This window comes from Melospiza melodia, chromosome 9 (assembly GCF_035770615.1).
Source record: "Melospiza melodia melodia isolate bMelMel2 chromosome 9, bMelMel2.pri, whole genome shotgun sequence".
In the NCBI taxonomy this organism is placed as follows: domain Eukaryota; kingdom Metazoa; phylum Chordata; class Aves; order Passeriformes; family Passerellidae; genus Melospiza; species Melospiza melodia.
This window is the reverse complement of record NC_086202.1, coordinates 27256482-27270540: the sequence shown is the minus strand read 5'-3', so window position 1 is coordinate 27270540 and position 14059 is coordinate 27256482. Positions and strand designations below refer to the sequence as shown.

The window sequence follows — 14059 nt, the reverse complement described above, 5'->3', positions numbered from 1 at the left end:
TTGGCTTCTGTTACTGACATTTTTGTAAGAAACATTAAGGGGCGGGACTTCAGCTCAACCCTCACCATAGGAATTAACCTCGTTTGTGATAAATGTTAGCCACTCTTAAAAAAGCAAGCTAATCTAAACCACACACACAACTTATGACCTGAACATTTGGAACAGAAAAGCTGTGGAAAAACCACAGGGATGCAAGCACTGCTTGCTGCTGCAAACCATGTGGTAACCAGAAGTTTGTGGGCCATGAGTGTAAACGTGACTGACAGGTTAAACTGATGTATGGAAGATTCCCTTAAATTTCAGTAAAATTAAGAATTGTCACATTTTTTAAAAAGGTCTTGGTAAAAATGTATTCAAAAGGCAAAACAATCTGTAGACCAAGAGATTGCTCTAAAAGTCAATGAAAATCGGTCATCTCCCTGACACTGAAATGCCAATTACTTTTCACTGGCAATTGAAGCTGAAAGCATAGAGATGAAGAATCTTGCCAGCTTTTGTGGTCTTTAAGTTTAATGACTATTTGGCCTTAATTTTATTTTAAACATATGATATTTCATATAAGTCAGTCAAGTTCTGTAAGAGACTCCCCACCATGAGACAGGCTGTGGGCAGAGTCTGGTGTCTGACAACATGGCTACTTCCTACACAAGATTTTCTAATGAAAAACTCACTTGTGGATGCACTAACATGTTTCAAAAAAATAAACTAGCAATTACCATCACACATTACCACTTCTATACAATTACCACAGTAATTAACAGCAATAAACATTAAATGTTGAAAATACTACTTTCAGATCATTATCATAGTCTTTCATTTATCTTTTAAATAAATAAATAAAGACTTTTTTCCCCTAACACCACATCTCTTTAACACATAAAGAATTAGCTAAAGAGAAAGCAGCCATCCTCCCACCCAAGACATATGGGAAAACAAAGCTATTTGCATATATACCCACAGGTCTCCTTTTGCCTGCCAATTTCTAGTCTTTAAACCATTATTAAGGAAAAAACATTTTGCTGCTTATTTTGGTTAGTGTGTTCTGCTAAAGAGAATACTCAAGCATTATTTTTTACCTTTTTTTTTTTCCCCGTTAGATTAGTAACACAAGAACATTCAGGAGCATGTTGATCTAAACATCTCCAAAATCACTCCCTCTCACATGCAAAAACCATAGGTATTCTTACCTCCTCATTTTCTAATCAATCCATGATAAAAAAACATGTCTCTACAGATTTCTGCTGAAGCAATACTTGAAAAGCACAGTGAGCACAACTAGGAGGAAATTCAGCAAGGCTTTTTGTTTTCCAAACAGTCATTCAGAATCCCCAAATGATTGTCTAACACTAACTTTCATCATTATTAAAAACCAAATATGTAATTAGCTATTGTTTTACTAGACAGCAAGGGTAATCCTTCTTCATATGTTAATATTAAAAACCTGGTATGAAAATGCAATTCTCTCCTGTAAAGGGTCAGAGCTCCTCAAATACTCCCCCCTGCCTGAGGTGATTATTAGTTCTGTAAGGATGTCCCTTTCCCTCAGGTGGTACTGCCAGCCCCTCTGCAGCAGAAGGATCTCAAATTTGTTTGATTTTATTATAAAGTGATTAATAAATTTCATTAAGTCTCAAGCAAAGGAAAAGTCCATCTGTAGAGGAATTTAAAAATGGGACCAAGAGAAAGTTAAATCTTGCATTAACCATGATCAAATTCAAATATTTTTAGCCGATCCTAAACCATCACAGTAACTACTGCAGACTCAGGTTTTTAGAACTCTTATAGAGATGGTTTACTCCATTCCAATCCATGATACAATATAAGAATAACAACGAATCTTCCTGACATCAGCTGAGGAAGAGGAAACATAGAAGGTTAATTAGCACACAAAAGGGATTAAACAGTGGAACATTGGGAACAAACTCCTTTCCTGAGCAGCAGCACTCACTAGTCCTGTGACTTTGGTGTAATGTTTGGAATACCTCATGTTTAACAACGTCTGATTAAAGCTTTTAGTAGCCTTTGTACTCTGCAAGACCCTTTTCTTCTGGAAAGCCCTGATATCAAACCTGAGCAAGCACCTGCTGCTGCTGGGTTGATTCTTTGCTAAGAGTCTGCAATCAAGTTCACAGTGCAACCTTGTGCACAGCAAAACTTCAGAGCTCTCTCTTGCCTTTATTACCTGTATTTCCTAAATATAATGAATTTAGAAAAACAGCTGAATTTCGAGGAGACTTTTCACTCAGTGCACATCAGCTCTTACATAATTTGAGAACCAGTAACACATTTTTCAAATTTATTCTTTAAATCAACTCAGTCCAGATTCTTTAACCTAAGCAATAAAATAGACCTCAGCCTTAAAAATAAAGTTCCTTCTCTCCTTCCCCCCAAAAGTGAAGCTTTTAGCTAATTTTTACCCTGGTGATTTTTTTTTTATGAAGTGCAATGGCGTTGCTGAGTTAGTGAAATTAAGCTCCTCTGCCATCTTAACCATAGCTAAGCACAGAAAGGGAAACGGACAAATCTCATTGCTAACTTTGTAGTTTCCTATCTTGCTACTTTACTAACTGGTTGGTTGTTTTTTTATTCAAGCACAGAACATTATAAACCATCAAACACCTTCCTGAGGCATCTATCTGAAGAGACCATAAATGTCTTACTGGTCTCTGGCATAACCAAAAAAATATTCAAGACTTCTCTTACTCCCAATTAGTTATTTTTCTGTCTAAACTAGACCCAAAGGGAACTGGCTAAATAACAGGAATCTGAACAGGAAGAGGATGGCCTGAGATTCTCCCCAAAAGCACTTCCAACCCCTAGTGCCATCACTGCCATTACACCACTGTGACATCTCCCTGAAGCCGGTATGTGGTTACTGGGAGCTGCTGAACTTGCCAAACTCACTTGTCTCTGGGCTTGCAGGCTCTCCTTCTACCATAATTTGGAATTTTCTTTCTTTCCAATGATTTAATTAGGATTTGAGGGAAAGAAAACTTAAATACACCTGTCATGAGTACTCACTCAAACCCACTAATTGGCCACTAACCCAGTATTTTAAATGTTCCTCTTTGCTCACCTCCCACCCTTCCCATTGCAAGGCTGCCCTTGTTATTCCTATTTTAGTACTCTAATATATTGTTTCACTTAATTACAGCTTGTCCACACTTATATGGCTGCACAGGATGGGAGAGAATAAAAGATATACAGCACCACAAAGACTCCCACAGATACTTCTTTATACAGCAAAGCCACAGAATGTCACCAAATGCTCCTTGCTAAATAGAGAGAGCTCACTTTGGGTGGTCCAAACTACTTTTCAATAATTTGATGCACTCATATATGCTTCCATACATTACAAAGCATCCTTAATGCAAAGCAACAGAGAAAATCTTCACTGAAAAGAAAAGCACACTGCTGTTCCTTCAGTCAAGATTTCTATTGCACCACAAGGGCCTGGTGGGGTGTCCAGTTAGGTGTTGGTGCTCAGGCTGTGCTGACTCATGAATACAATGCCAGAATTTGACCTTTAATTATTCTTCCACAGCAGGAAGGATTATTATTCCTATGACAAAAATAAATGACAGTTCCTTCCTGTAAAGATTCTGTCATTTGAAGGAGAAAGGTGATTACAGAGAAATGTTAGTCCTAGTTAATGGATTATTCCTTTCTTAACAAAGTTCCTTCGACATTATTATATGGCTTTTGGGAGATGAGATATGTCTTAATTCCTGTTAATGGCAATGTCAAATATTCATGCCAGTGGGCCAAAGCAAATTGACTTTGAGAATTACTGAGGAACTGCATTAGGACAAGTGACATCACTGGGTTATGGCCCATTATGCAAGGAAGGCATTTTGTTCTTCAGACACTGGGTGTTGTTTGGTTTTTTGGTACAAACATAACAATTCTTCTGTTGCACAGTTTCTGTATTTGCCTGACTCCCCATGCATGCTTTGCTAGAAGATGCTTTGCTGTTGATGTAAGCAAACTGTGGCCAGAAGCAGAGCAGAGGAGATCACTCTAACTTTGGAAATGAAATTCAAGCCAACAACACACACCAGCACTAAATCACTCTCCTGAGCTCCCTTCCTCATCTGCTATGCAACAGCTGAAGATTTATCCACCCCAAGGTTTGATTCTTGCTGATGGATGAGGTAGGGTGCTGGGAAGGTAGAAGGCCATGGAGCAGTGACTTTGGTGACATCATGCAGTGCTTACAGGATCACACAGCTGGTGAAGAGCCTGGAGCCAAGTGCCATAGGAGCAGCTCAGGGAGCTGGGAGAGTCTAGCCTGGAGAAAAGCAGTCTCACAGGAGACCTCTCCTCTCCCTGCAAATACATGAAAGGAGCTTGCCACCAGGTGGGGGTCCATCTCTTCTGCCATGTAACAAGTGAGAGGTCAATGAGAAATGGCCTCAAGCTGCATGAGGAGAGTTTAGATTGGATATCAGGAAAAACCTCTTCACTGAAAGGGTCACCAAGCCCCAGAACAGGCTGCCCAGAGAAGCAGTGCGGTTGGTGGAGTCACCATCCCTGAAGGCATTTAAAACACCTGTAGACATGGCACTTAGGGACATGGTTGATATTTGGACTTTATGATCTTAGAGGTCTTTTTCCAATCTAAATTATTCAATGAAGTGGGGACTGCCAATAGTTCCTGACCCCATAAGACATTCCAAATTGATGAATTCAACTACTGTCTCCAAATAGTGTGACAGTAGCTGTTGCCATTTAGTGCTCTCCCATAACAGGGAAAAATCAATTAAATTATTGCAAGGGATGTCCCAGCTCAATTTTTGTCTCTTTCTTGAAGGCCTCTATAATTCTCCCATATGGCTTTGTAAGAAACAGTTTATTTGAGTCTTGGCTACTAAAGCAAGAGACACTAAAACAAAATACCCAGTATTTAAAAACTATCTCTGTAGGACTCAATGTTCCCCAGTAGTGAGACTAATCCTATTTATTCAATTTGTACACAAAAAAGAATGCATTATTTCCACCTAAACAAATGCTATTATAAGATGATAAATATTAAATCACTCTCCAATAGAACTCAGACATTTAGATTACATTGGAAATAGGCTCTGACTCTGAAAAATCAAAACTTTGAAACATTTTTTCCTCTGCCTTTTATTTAATTTTTACAGTCTAATGATGCATTTTTCTCCTCAAATGATTGAACTTATTCTTAAAATAACGCCCAGAGCACCAGATTCAAACATTAAATACATGAGAAAGTAAATGCAGAAGGTATAAAAGGCCCACACAGCTCAATCCAATTGCACATGTCTGGCTGGGAGGTGCAATTTGTGCAGCTGTGCACAGCTAGCTAGACATTGAAAACAGTTCGGACAGGGTGCTGAAGAAAGCCAGAAAACCCACACAAAGGTTCAGCCATAAGAAAAATAAATAAATAAAACACAGAAATGTCAGAAGGAGAAGGAATGGGAATTTCTGTCTCAATAAGGAAAACAGAAAGAAGTGGTAGGAATCCACATCAACTCTTAACTGGGTAAAACAAACCAGAAACAGTCTCCAAACAGGGAAGAACCCAAAGAAGTTCTGTGCACAGTGGCATCAGAAGGATTACTGGGGGACTGGGCAAAGGCACAAAAGGAGCAGAGGAAATGTTTCCTTGATTCTGCATATGGACTCACATACACATTTACACACAAGTGTATACACATGTATGTATATAAACAGACACACTCCTTTACTATTTTTCTTGAAATTCACACATAAATATCTCTCTATATAAATATTTCTGTATCTAAATCTACCCATACATATGTGTGTGTTTGCATGTATATGTATACACACAGATGAATCCTCTCCCCTACTGTTTGCATGAAAGCCAGTGGGGATTGGGAACTTATTCAAAGCTCATTGCAAATTGAGATATCTGAATATATTTTCTCAGAATTATGTCACTGCCTGAAGCCCTGCATACATCCTCCAGGACAAACTTCAACCTTTCTGTTCAATGTCCAGCTATGCTTTCATTCAACAATTTCCAAGTGGATGTGTAAGCATTCAGTCCCTAACAAATCTCAATTAAAGAGACTCCCTTTCTGGAATGGGGTCCTCACATTCCCCGCTCAAGTACACCAAATCATCCTTACATTTCTCCTTGTCTTTTTCACACACCTGAACCAACTGTTGAACTTCATGCCATCGGTCTAAACTCAAGAGATTCTATCTACCTTCAGTCAGGGAAAGAAAGTCAAGAACTTAGGCTTTCCACAGATGACATCTACATTTCCCCAAGACCTCTCTTTCCAAAACTAATTAATTTGCACTCTCTGGTTCCAGGCTGCTGAAGTTGCCCTTTCTTTAGACTGTGTGTGCTGTATTATTCTGTTTCAGAATATAAAGAGAGGAAAACAAAACCACCAATAGGCCCCAGTTTCTACAAAGCTGAGCCTGAAGACTGGTCACTAAAATGAAATGAGTTTAAAAAGAGACATTAAAGAATGAACAACAAGAGCTTTCAGGACTAGATGAATAATCACTTTTGGCCAGATGACTGGGTTGAAAACTGGTTGAAAACTGCTTCTAATAACATCTTTCATTACCCTTTCTCATGAGCATCCACCCAGATAGAGATTTCTCAAGCCTTTTAAGATTAAGTGATTTTTAAAATATCTATTTTGAATACAGAGTGCAAACCTCCTGTTCTGAAAGTGTTGGTCCAGGGGGTTTGGAATTTTTTAAAAGAACATGCATCATCTCTTTGCAAAACATTTTCAAACTATTTGAAAGTTCAGAATTATTTCCTGAACTTGTGTCACTCAGAAATTCAAGGCAAGATGCCTGAAACTGCCCAAACTCTTGGTCTAGAGACCTCTGATTGGTCTTTGCTAACACTGAAGTTTACAGGAAAGCTGTGATATTACACATTGAGAATAAAGGCTGCACCATAACTTCAGGATCATTTGTATATCACATCAGGCATTGTCCTGGAAGCATTTCATATGTTTTATGGGAAACAACCACTGCCCATGCTCCCATACCTTGCTAGGAATTATGGGGATTAGAGAGGGGGAAATCTCACTGCTGCTATTAGCACACACACTCACATACCTTAAAAATCAAAGTACTAAAAGTAACATATAAGTCATAATTGGAAGTGAAATTGACTTTCTTTAATTACATTTGGTGTTATATACTGTGATGCATTACTAAATAAAAAGAAATACCATCACAAATGACAAAAATCCATGCTTAATTTAAGCAGACCAATTACTTTAAGTGCTGCTACAGTCAGAAAAGTGATTCAAGGATAACACAATTCCATTTCTTCAATAGCTTCCAGAACAAATTCAATGTAAGAGTCAAAAGGTCAATTTTTTTTCTCTACCCCATGGTATTACAAACTCCCTGTTGGACCTGGAGAACTTGGCTGAATTCTTTCTTTCCTGGCATTCCCTGCAGCTGCAATGATGATCATACATTAAAAGACAAAAACTTTTTACAGGAAGGTCTTCATTTTTCCAGGTAGATTTTACACAACTCTGGAAACTAGACATCCAGTGTGCAGTTATGCCTGAGTAACTAGGTACTGCAGAAATTGTGAAGAGTAAATATTCAGGCAATTCTGTTCCTTGCTGGGTGAAAAGGTGCTTAGCCCCAGTTCATCCCTGCCCTTTATTACCTCATACAGCAGCATCAATGTAGAGGTAGCTGAGGATTCCCTCCCTAAGTGATTGCTGTTGCAGACTAATGAGCATAAAGAAGTTAAATTTCTCTGCAGCTGGCTGCCTAAAATCCCTATATCTTACTGTTAAACAGCAATCTCAATTCAAGCTTCTCCACAACAGTTCCAGCTGGGACGCATCAACCATTTGGAAGAAAACCAGGTATTTTTAATAACACATGCACACTCTTATCAGCACAGCTCATGCAGGACAAGTCAGACACTTCCTGGCAGCGTCAGATTTGCTGAAGAGGCACCTACCAACACAGGTACAGGTGGCTCAACACCTCAGGTGTCACATTGCCTGTATTGATGTTAAGCAAGGCATGCTCACTGGAAATACGGCAGCCCCAGTGATGCACAACTGGTTGTCTGGCAGCTGAAATCATGACACAGAAAGCAGAAGTTATAAACAAACAAGGATAAAAGAAAACTTAAAGCAGGTAAGGTGAAAGTAGCTCATATGCAAATGCTCTGTATTGCTTCTTTTTTGTTGTGACAGTCACATCATAAGGGATTTGCAGTGCCCCACGTGGACTGTGCAAATGCATGCATTCCTCAATTTTCATTACATTCCTCTGAAATTAAATATATGCAAGCTAGCAGCCTGCACAAAGGAATCTTGACAAAAGACAGACCACTCCAGGACCAATATATCTTGCTGTAAAACTATTAACAGAACAATTCCTGTAAATTACAATCATGGATGAGGCCCTTGACAGGCAGGACTCAGAAATGAAACTGCCACGTAATTGCTGTGGGAAACACAACTTCCCACAAAACCAGTCATATCAAAAATTAAGTTCCCTCCACATAGCAAGATGAATCAAGTAGCATTCAAAGTTAATGCAGCATCAATGAAAAAGAACAGACCTCTAATCTTGGGGGGGAAAAAAAAAAAATCAAAAATCAATAAACTGTGGCCTTGGGGTTTTTCTCTTGTAGGAACCAAGTTTCATAGCTTGGTTTGGGAGGTCAAATGATCCTCAAAAGTTTCTTCTGTAAAACTTTTATACAACACTTCAGCAAACAACACTCACTCTGACACCAAAACTTAAGAATAAACTATTGCCGCTACTTTTCACAGGTCTAATACCACTTTCATTGACAAAGTGAAATCACAAAAAGCCCCTATTTTAAGTTAGATTTTGTAATACAGATATGCAGACATGTATGAAGGAAAGCAGAGACCTAATCTAACTATAGAGATAAAAAGAGTTTTTCAGTAGTAAGGTTAATCTAGTGAAAACATCGCTATTACTCACATTTCTCTTCAGAAATATGATTTAATATGCCTCATTGTTTTCATTTCACATCCAGCCTCCAAAACCCTTCTCAAATCCATCCTGTCACCACACATCTGCTTATTTGCTCACCCTAGAAGCACAGTTTCAACTGTTTATTTCCCAGCCTCATCTTCTGGTGGGTGGCACCCACTGCTTTTAACTGATAGTCATTTTACAGCTTGGTATGATTCTTTATGAAACTTGCCCCACTACCAATTTTTCTGTCAGGAAAGTTTGATTACTGATACTTTTACATCCAGAAGGTCAGCAAAATAAAATATTAAACTTCCCAGCAGGCCTGTGCACATTGTTGCAATATATATGGAGGCACAAAAGATGCTCTTGTAGAGGAAAATATAATTCAAAACACATCAGCACAACTGAACCTCCTCAGGATGACAAAATAGATCAGAATTCTGTTGCAAATTCTTTTACAATTGGGTGGACCTGGTTCCACAGAGCACCATATGAGAGACATTGGCCAACTTAGGGGCTTTTGGTTTTTTTCACCAAAAAATGAATGTCAGTCTCAGCAACTGCAGCCTCCCAGTGTGATCAATGGGGAGCAGGATTCTGTGCATCTTCTGAAACCATGCACAAGCCATAAATGAGGGAAGTGCAAAAACAAGGGCTGATCATAAGGATACAATATCAGTATTACCTTCTATCTTTTCTTGTATAAAGACAGGGAAACTGAATGGACAATTATAAACCCATCTTTCCCCTATTGGTACAGCTCAGCAGGAATCTCTCGATTTCTAGTTCTAGACTTTAAAGCATTTTACTGTAAAGAACTATGTCCTTTCACTGAAGGTGTGCACACATTCTATCTGTCGTTTAAGTGTGAAAAAATGCATATTTCATTGTAACCACAAGAATACTAGGGGCTTGTTAGGCTGTTCAGAAACTACTCTGTGTTTCTAACAGCCAAGTCCATTACTTTTCCACAGAAATTATAATTCCAAATGTATGTCAAAGAAGGGACAAGTAATAACTTTAATAAATAATTTTCAGCTTCAACATAATACAGTGTGGGACGTTCTTTAAATTGTGCAATGCTATTTAGTCTTCAGAAAACCTGACAGTTTCCACAAGGAGGACACCAAGGGCCTTTAGAGAGCAGCAAATGAACAAATTAAAACATTAATCAAAGGTACAAATTTCAGAGGCCAGGTAGAGAAGGACCACTTATTACAGAAAACCCAACCAAAGCTCAGTGCTGGAAACTCTCTGTAGTCACAAGTATGTGATCTCCCTCACCATGGCCTGCAGGGAACTCCTGCCCAATGGGCAGGGAGGTGCTGCTGGATAAGCAGGAGCGGGGCTCTGTGGAAGCTCAGTGCTGAGGAAAGGGCCATGCCCCTGGAGCCAGGCATCTGTTCTGGAGCTCAGCATGCAATACCCTGGGAGGTGGATTGGTTATTTATCCTCTGTTCACCAATCCACGCTCAGATCTGGCAAGGTTAACCTGGAACTTTATGGAAGCCCCTCCCACCAAATTCTTACAAATAAAATTATTCTACTGGAATTAGCCTAAGATGGATGTCACACCCATGAGGAGAAGGAGAGGAAAGAGCAGCTGCAATGCACACCACACTCCCCACTGGAAGGGGAAGAACGACTGTGTCAGTCTTCCATAACCTTAATGTCTTACTGATACAGCCTGTGCCAAATAGAAAAGATCAATCTGATCATAACTGAATTCAGAGGTACGTGAATTAAGGGTTTCAGGATTTGCTACTGAGATGTTAAGCCTTTGCAACAAAAAAAAAGAAGAAAAAGACAAATAAACACAGATGCATCACTGGAATAAGGGTGCAGTTAGTGGAATAATAGTTCAGTAAGCAGAGAGGCTAGTAGGGAAAATAGCAGTTTGCACATTGAGCACCTGCAATATTTCTAAGACATCCTAATACGATTATTACTTCCCCTTTCATTTTTGAAATTAACTGTTAGAATAATTTCAGCTCTTTAAACCCAATCCTCTGCTAAAGAGCAACATGCTTATCACTACCACAAGGCCACCAAAAGAACACGTACCACAAACCTCGTGACTTCTGCTTTCAAAGCATTCACTGGTCAAGCATTACAGAGGACAGTAATTATCGGACAGTTGATTTGCTGGGTTACTAGATTTTTTGAGCCTAAAGATTAGCTCTACAAGCACTATGGAAGTCTTCTCATGCTTAATACAATTCTATGTTGTTAAAAAGATGTTACAGTCTCAGTTGATTTCCTACTTAAACCCATCCTCATCATCCTCAATGTTCCTGCTAAAGAAACAGCAAATAACTATGTAGCAACTATGAGAAGCGAAATCTGCACCCAAGACTCAGGATTAACCAAAACTAGCACCCAAAACTAACTAACCAAACTTCAAAACCAAAGATGCTATTTCTCTCTCATTTGCCACTGAAAATCTGATAGTATAAAGGGAGAATGCAAATAAAGATTTATTTTGCAATGGTGGAAGATGTAGAAAAGCTAAATTATATATGCATAGACATACATAAGATTGTTTTTTCCTTCTGTGATTTAACCTAAATTTTGCTTTTTTTATATTCTGTTCATGTTAAATCACTGTGTAAAAAGATTTTGCATCACATTTTAAAGCAAAAATGTTAGCATGGTTTTAAAAAACACCATACAAGATTTATTTTCCCCATTACAGATCCCGTATCCTAAGACAGGATTGCTGAATATACCACAAGCTAAACATATGGAACAGCGTTCATATCAGTTGAGCAGGGGTGGGAGGGGATACAAAAAAAAAATTATACACAGTTCCTTTTCCCTTTGAGAGGCTGGCACGATGAGAGATTTGGGGTTTTATTATATTTTATGCCTATCATAAGGTACCAGGGCAGAGACTCCTTTTCCTCGAGTTTCAGCTCAAAGGAAGAATTTTGCTGAAGGAAATGAAGGAGATTTAGAGAAAATGCTAACTCTACTTTTCAGTTTAAAGCCAGGAATATCACTGCGAAATTTAGTCCAGACACAGGATAGTGTGTGGAAGCATGTAGAAAAAGTAATAGTTATAGTGAAAAATATTTGTAAAGAGAACAGTACTCAGTTTTGATAGAAAGCATTTTCTGGAACAAGTAGAGACCATGCTGAACTTCCTTGCACATCTGTGTGACCCCTGCTGATCAATGTCAACACTTGATTAATATTTTACTGAAAAAGGGTGAGAAGATCCAAACTTGGTCTGTCTGGGTAGGTGTTGCTAAGCAACTTTGCTCCTTCTCTAGGAACTCGTCTTCACAGCAACCTTTCCTTCAAGACAAAGATCGGCATCCACTCGAAACACTTTGTCAGTGAAAACCCCAGCATCTATTCCACCCTTCCCTTTCCATTCCCTCCCCACCTCCCAGCTGAGACGAGCCCAGCGTGCCGGTGCCTGGAGCGCTGTCCTTACCGTAGTCGCTGTCGTAGAAGACGATGAACTTCTGCCAGCGCAGCTCGGTGACCAGCTTGAGCATGACGTCGTTGAGGCGCACGGGCGGGCGCGCGGCCAGCGTGTACTCCTCGTCCTCCAGGCTGGGGTTGAGCTGGCAGGCCGTGCGCGGGGAGCCGCCCGTGCTGCGCTGCACAAACAGGTGCGGGATGTGCATGGCGTCCGTCAGCGACTGCAGCGCGTTGGCCGACGCGCAGCCCGTCGACGTCACCAGCGCCAAGATGCCCAGGGTCATCAGGTCGCAGGCTGGAGAAGAGAACACGCAAAGCAGGGTTTGAACGAGCTCAGCAATTCCTTTGGCCAACCTCGATGCTAAGAAGGGAACGAGGAAGGTTTTGCCCTTGCCATCAACACAGAGCTGAAATTATTTCTATCGCACTATCAGCTGAAGCCTTTCAGAGTTAGGGCCTGTACTTTCAGAGCAGGACACAGTAGCTGCAATCTGTCCTGGTATGCCAAAGTTGAGGACAGATAACGTAACTACTGCCAGTCCCTGAGACACAGCTGATGTGGATGGAGATGATGGCCCTTGCTTCAGGTCAGTCCTGGGGCATGCAGGAACTGAATTCCCATTTTTTACAACTCACTTCACTGCTTTAACCCCTTAATCCTTGTTGGATACACTGGATGAAGATTTTGGACAATAAAGAGCCATTTCCCTTCCAAGGACTTGCCTCATACAGCAGAGCTTTGAGGGAATTTTTAAATTGATGAAAAACATTCACTGTGTGTCTCAGAGCACTGAAAAAACAAAGGCATTCTTTAGAACCAAGACAACCCATGAATGACTAAACAATCATTAGCAACACTGTAGCTGTCCTTAAAAAGATCTGGAAAAGCACATATCATTTGAAAACACAGCATATACATTTGACTCCATCTGGTTTTGGGAATGAACCATTATTCTCATGCTGAGTTTGAAAAACAGACCACAGAGAGGCCTGGACAATCTGCTCTGCAGCTCAGGCCACCATACATGTCATGTTCTTGCTGGACCTCTCCAGATCAAGCAACCTGATATTCAGCTGCAGTTAGAAAACATTTCCAGCCAGGGCCCTCAGCAGCAATTCAGTCAGTAGTGTTGAGAAGACTGTGTAAGAGTGTAAGGTAGCCAGGGATCCTGGTTTTTACTAACTCTAGTGAATAAATGGCAGCACAGTTGGCCCTGGGAGCTCAGCACAGGAGACCCTCATAGTTTAGGCTAGCACTAGCCCTGAGGGTGCCCCAGGGGCACTAGGAACTGCCTGCTCCACCTTTGAAGAGGGCTGGGGGCAAGCTCAGGGGTTCTGCACTGTTTCAGACCCCAACAAGCACAAGCACAGCCTGCCCACAGCAAACCCTTGCTCTGCTCCCCCAGCACAGCCATGCTGGACAGGGGGAGACTAGAGATGCTCCACAGCCCTGGGCAGTCTGCAGGAGCTCCTTAACAGTGCATGAACAAAGAACCTCTGGGGTGCAATTCAGAGCCCCCTGGGACACCCAGAGAGCTGAGCAGGAAATTCAGCTTCCAGCTGGAGAAGGGAGGCTGCCCATGCTGGTGCTTCCCCCTGCAAGGAGACTGCACAACCTGTGGGACTGCAGCCACACAGCCACAGGTGACCTGCAGCCTCATCTCCAGTG

General features: G+C 40.6%; 1 protein-coding gene across 6 annotated transcripts in view; it reads right to left on the bottom strand.

The window, feature by feature from the left end:
- GRID1 (glutamate ionotropic receptor delta type subunit 1) overlaps positions 1–14059 on the bottom strand; it is a 489017-nt gene that overhangs the window by 282789 nt on the left and 192169 nt on the right. For all 6 annotated transcript variants that reach the window (XM_063164000.1, XM_063163995.1, XM_063163994.1 and 3 more), the window contains one exon: positions 12401–12685. In XM_063164000.1, the coding sequence (XP_063020070.1) occupies positions 12401–12685 (285 nt within the window). The remainder of the gene's footprint in view (positions 1–12400; positions 12686–14059) is intronic.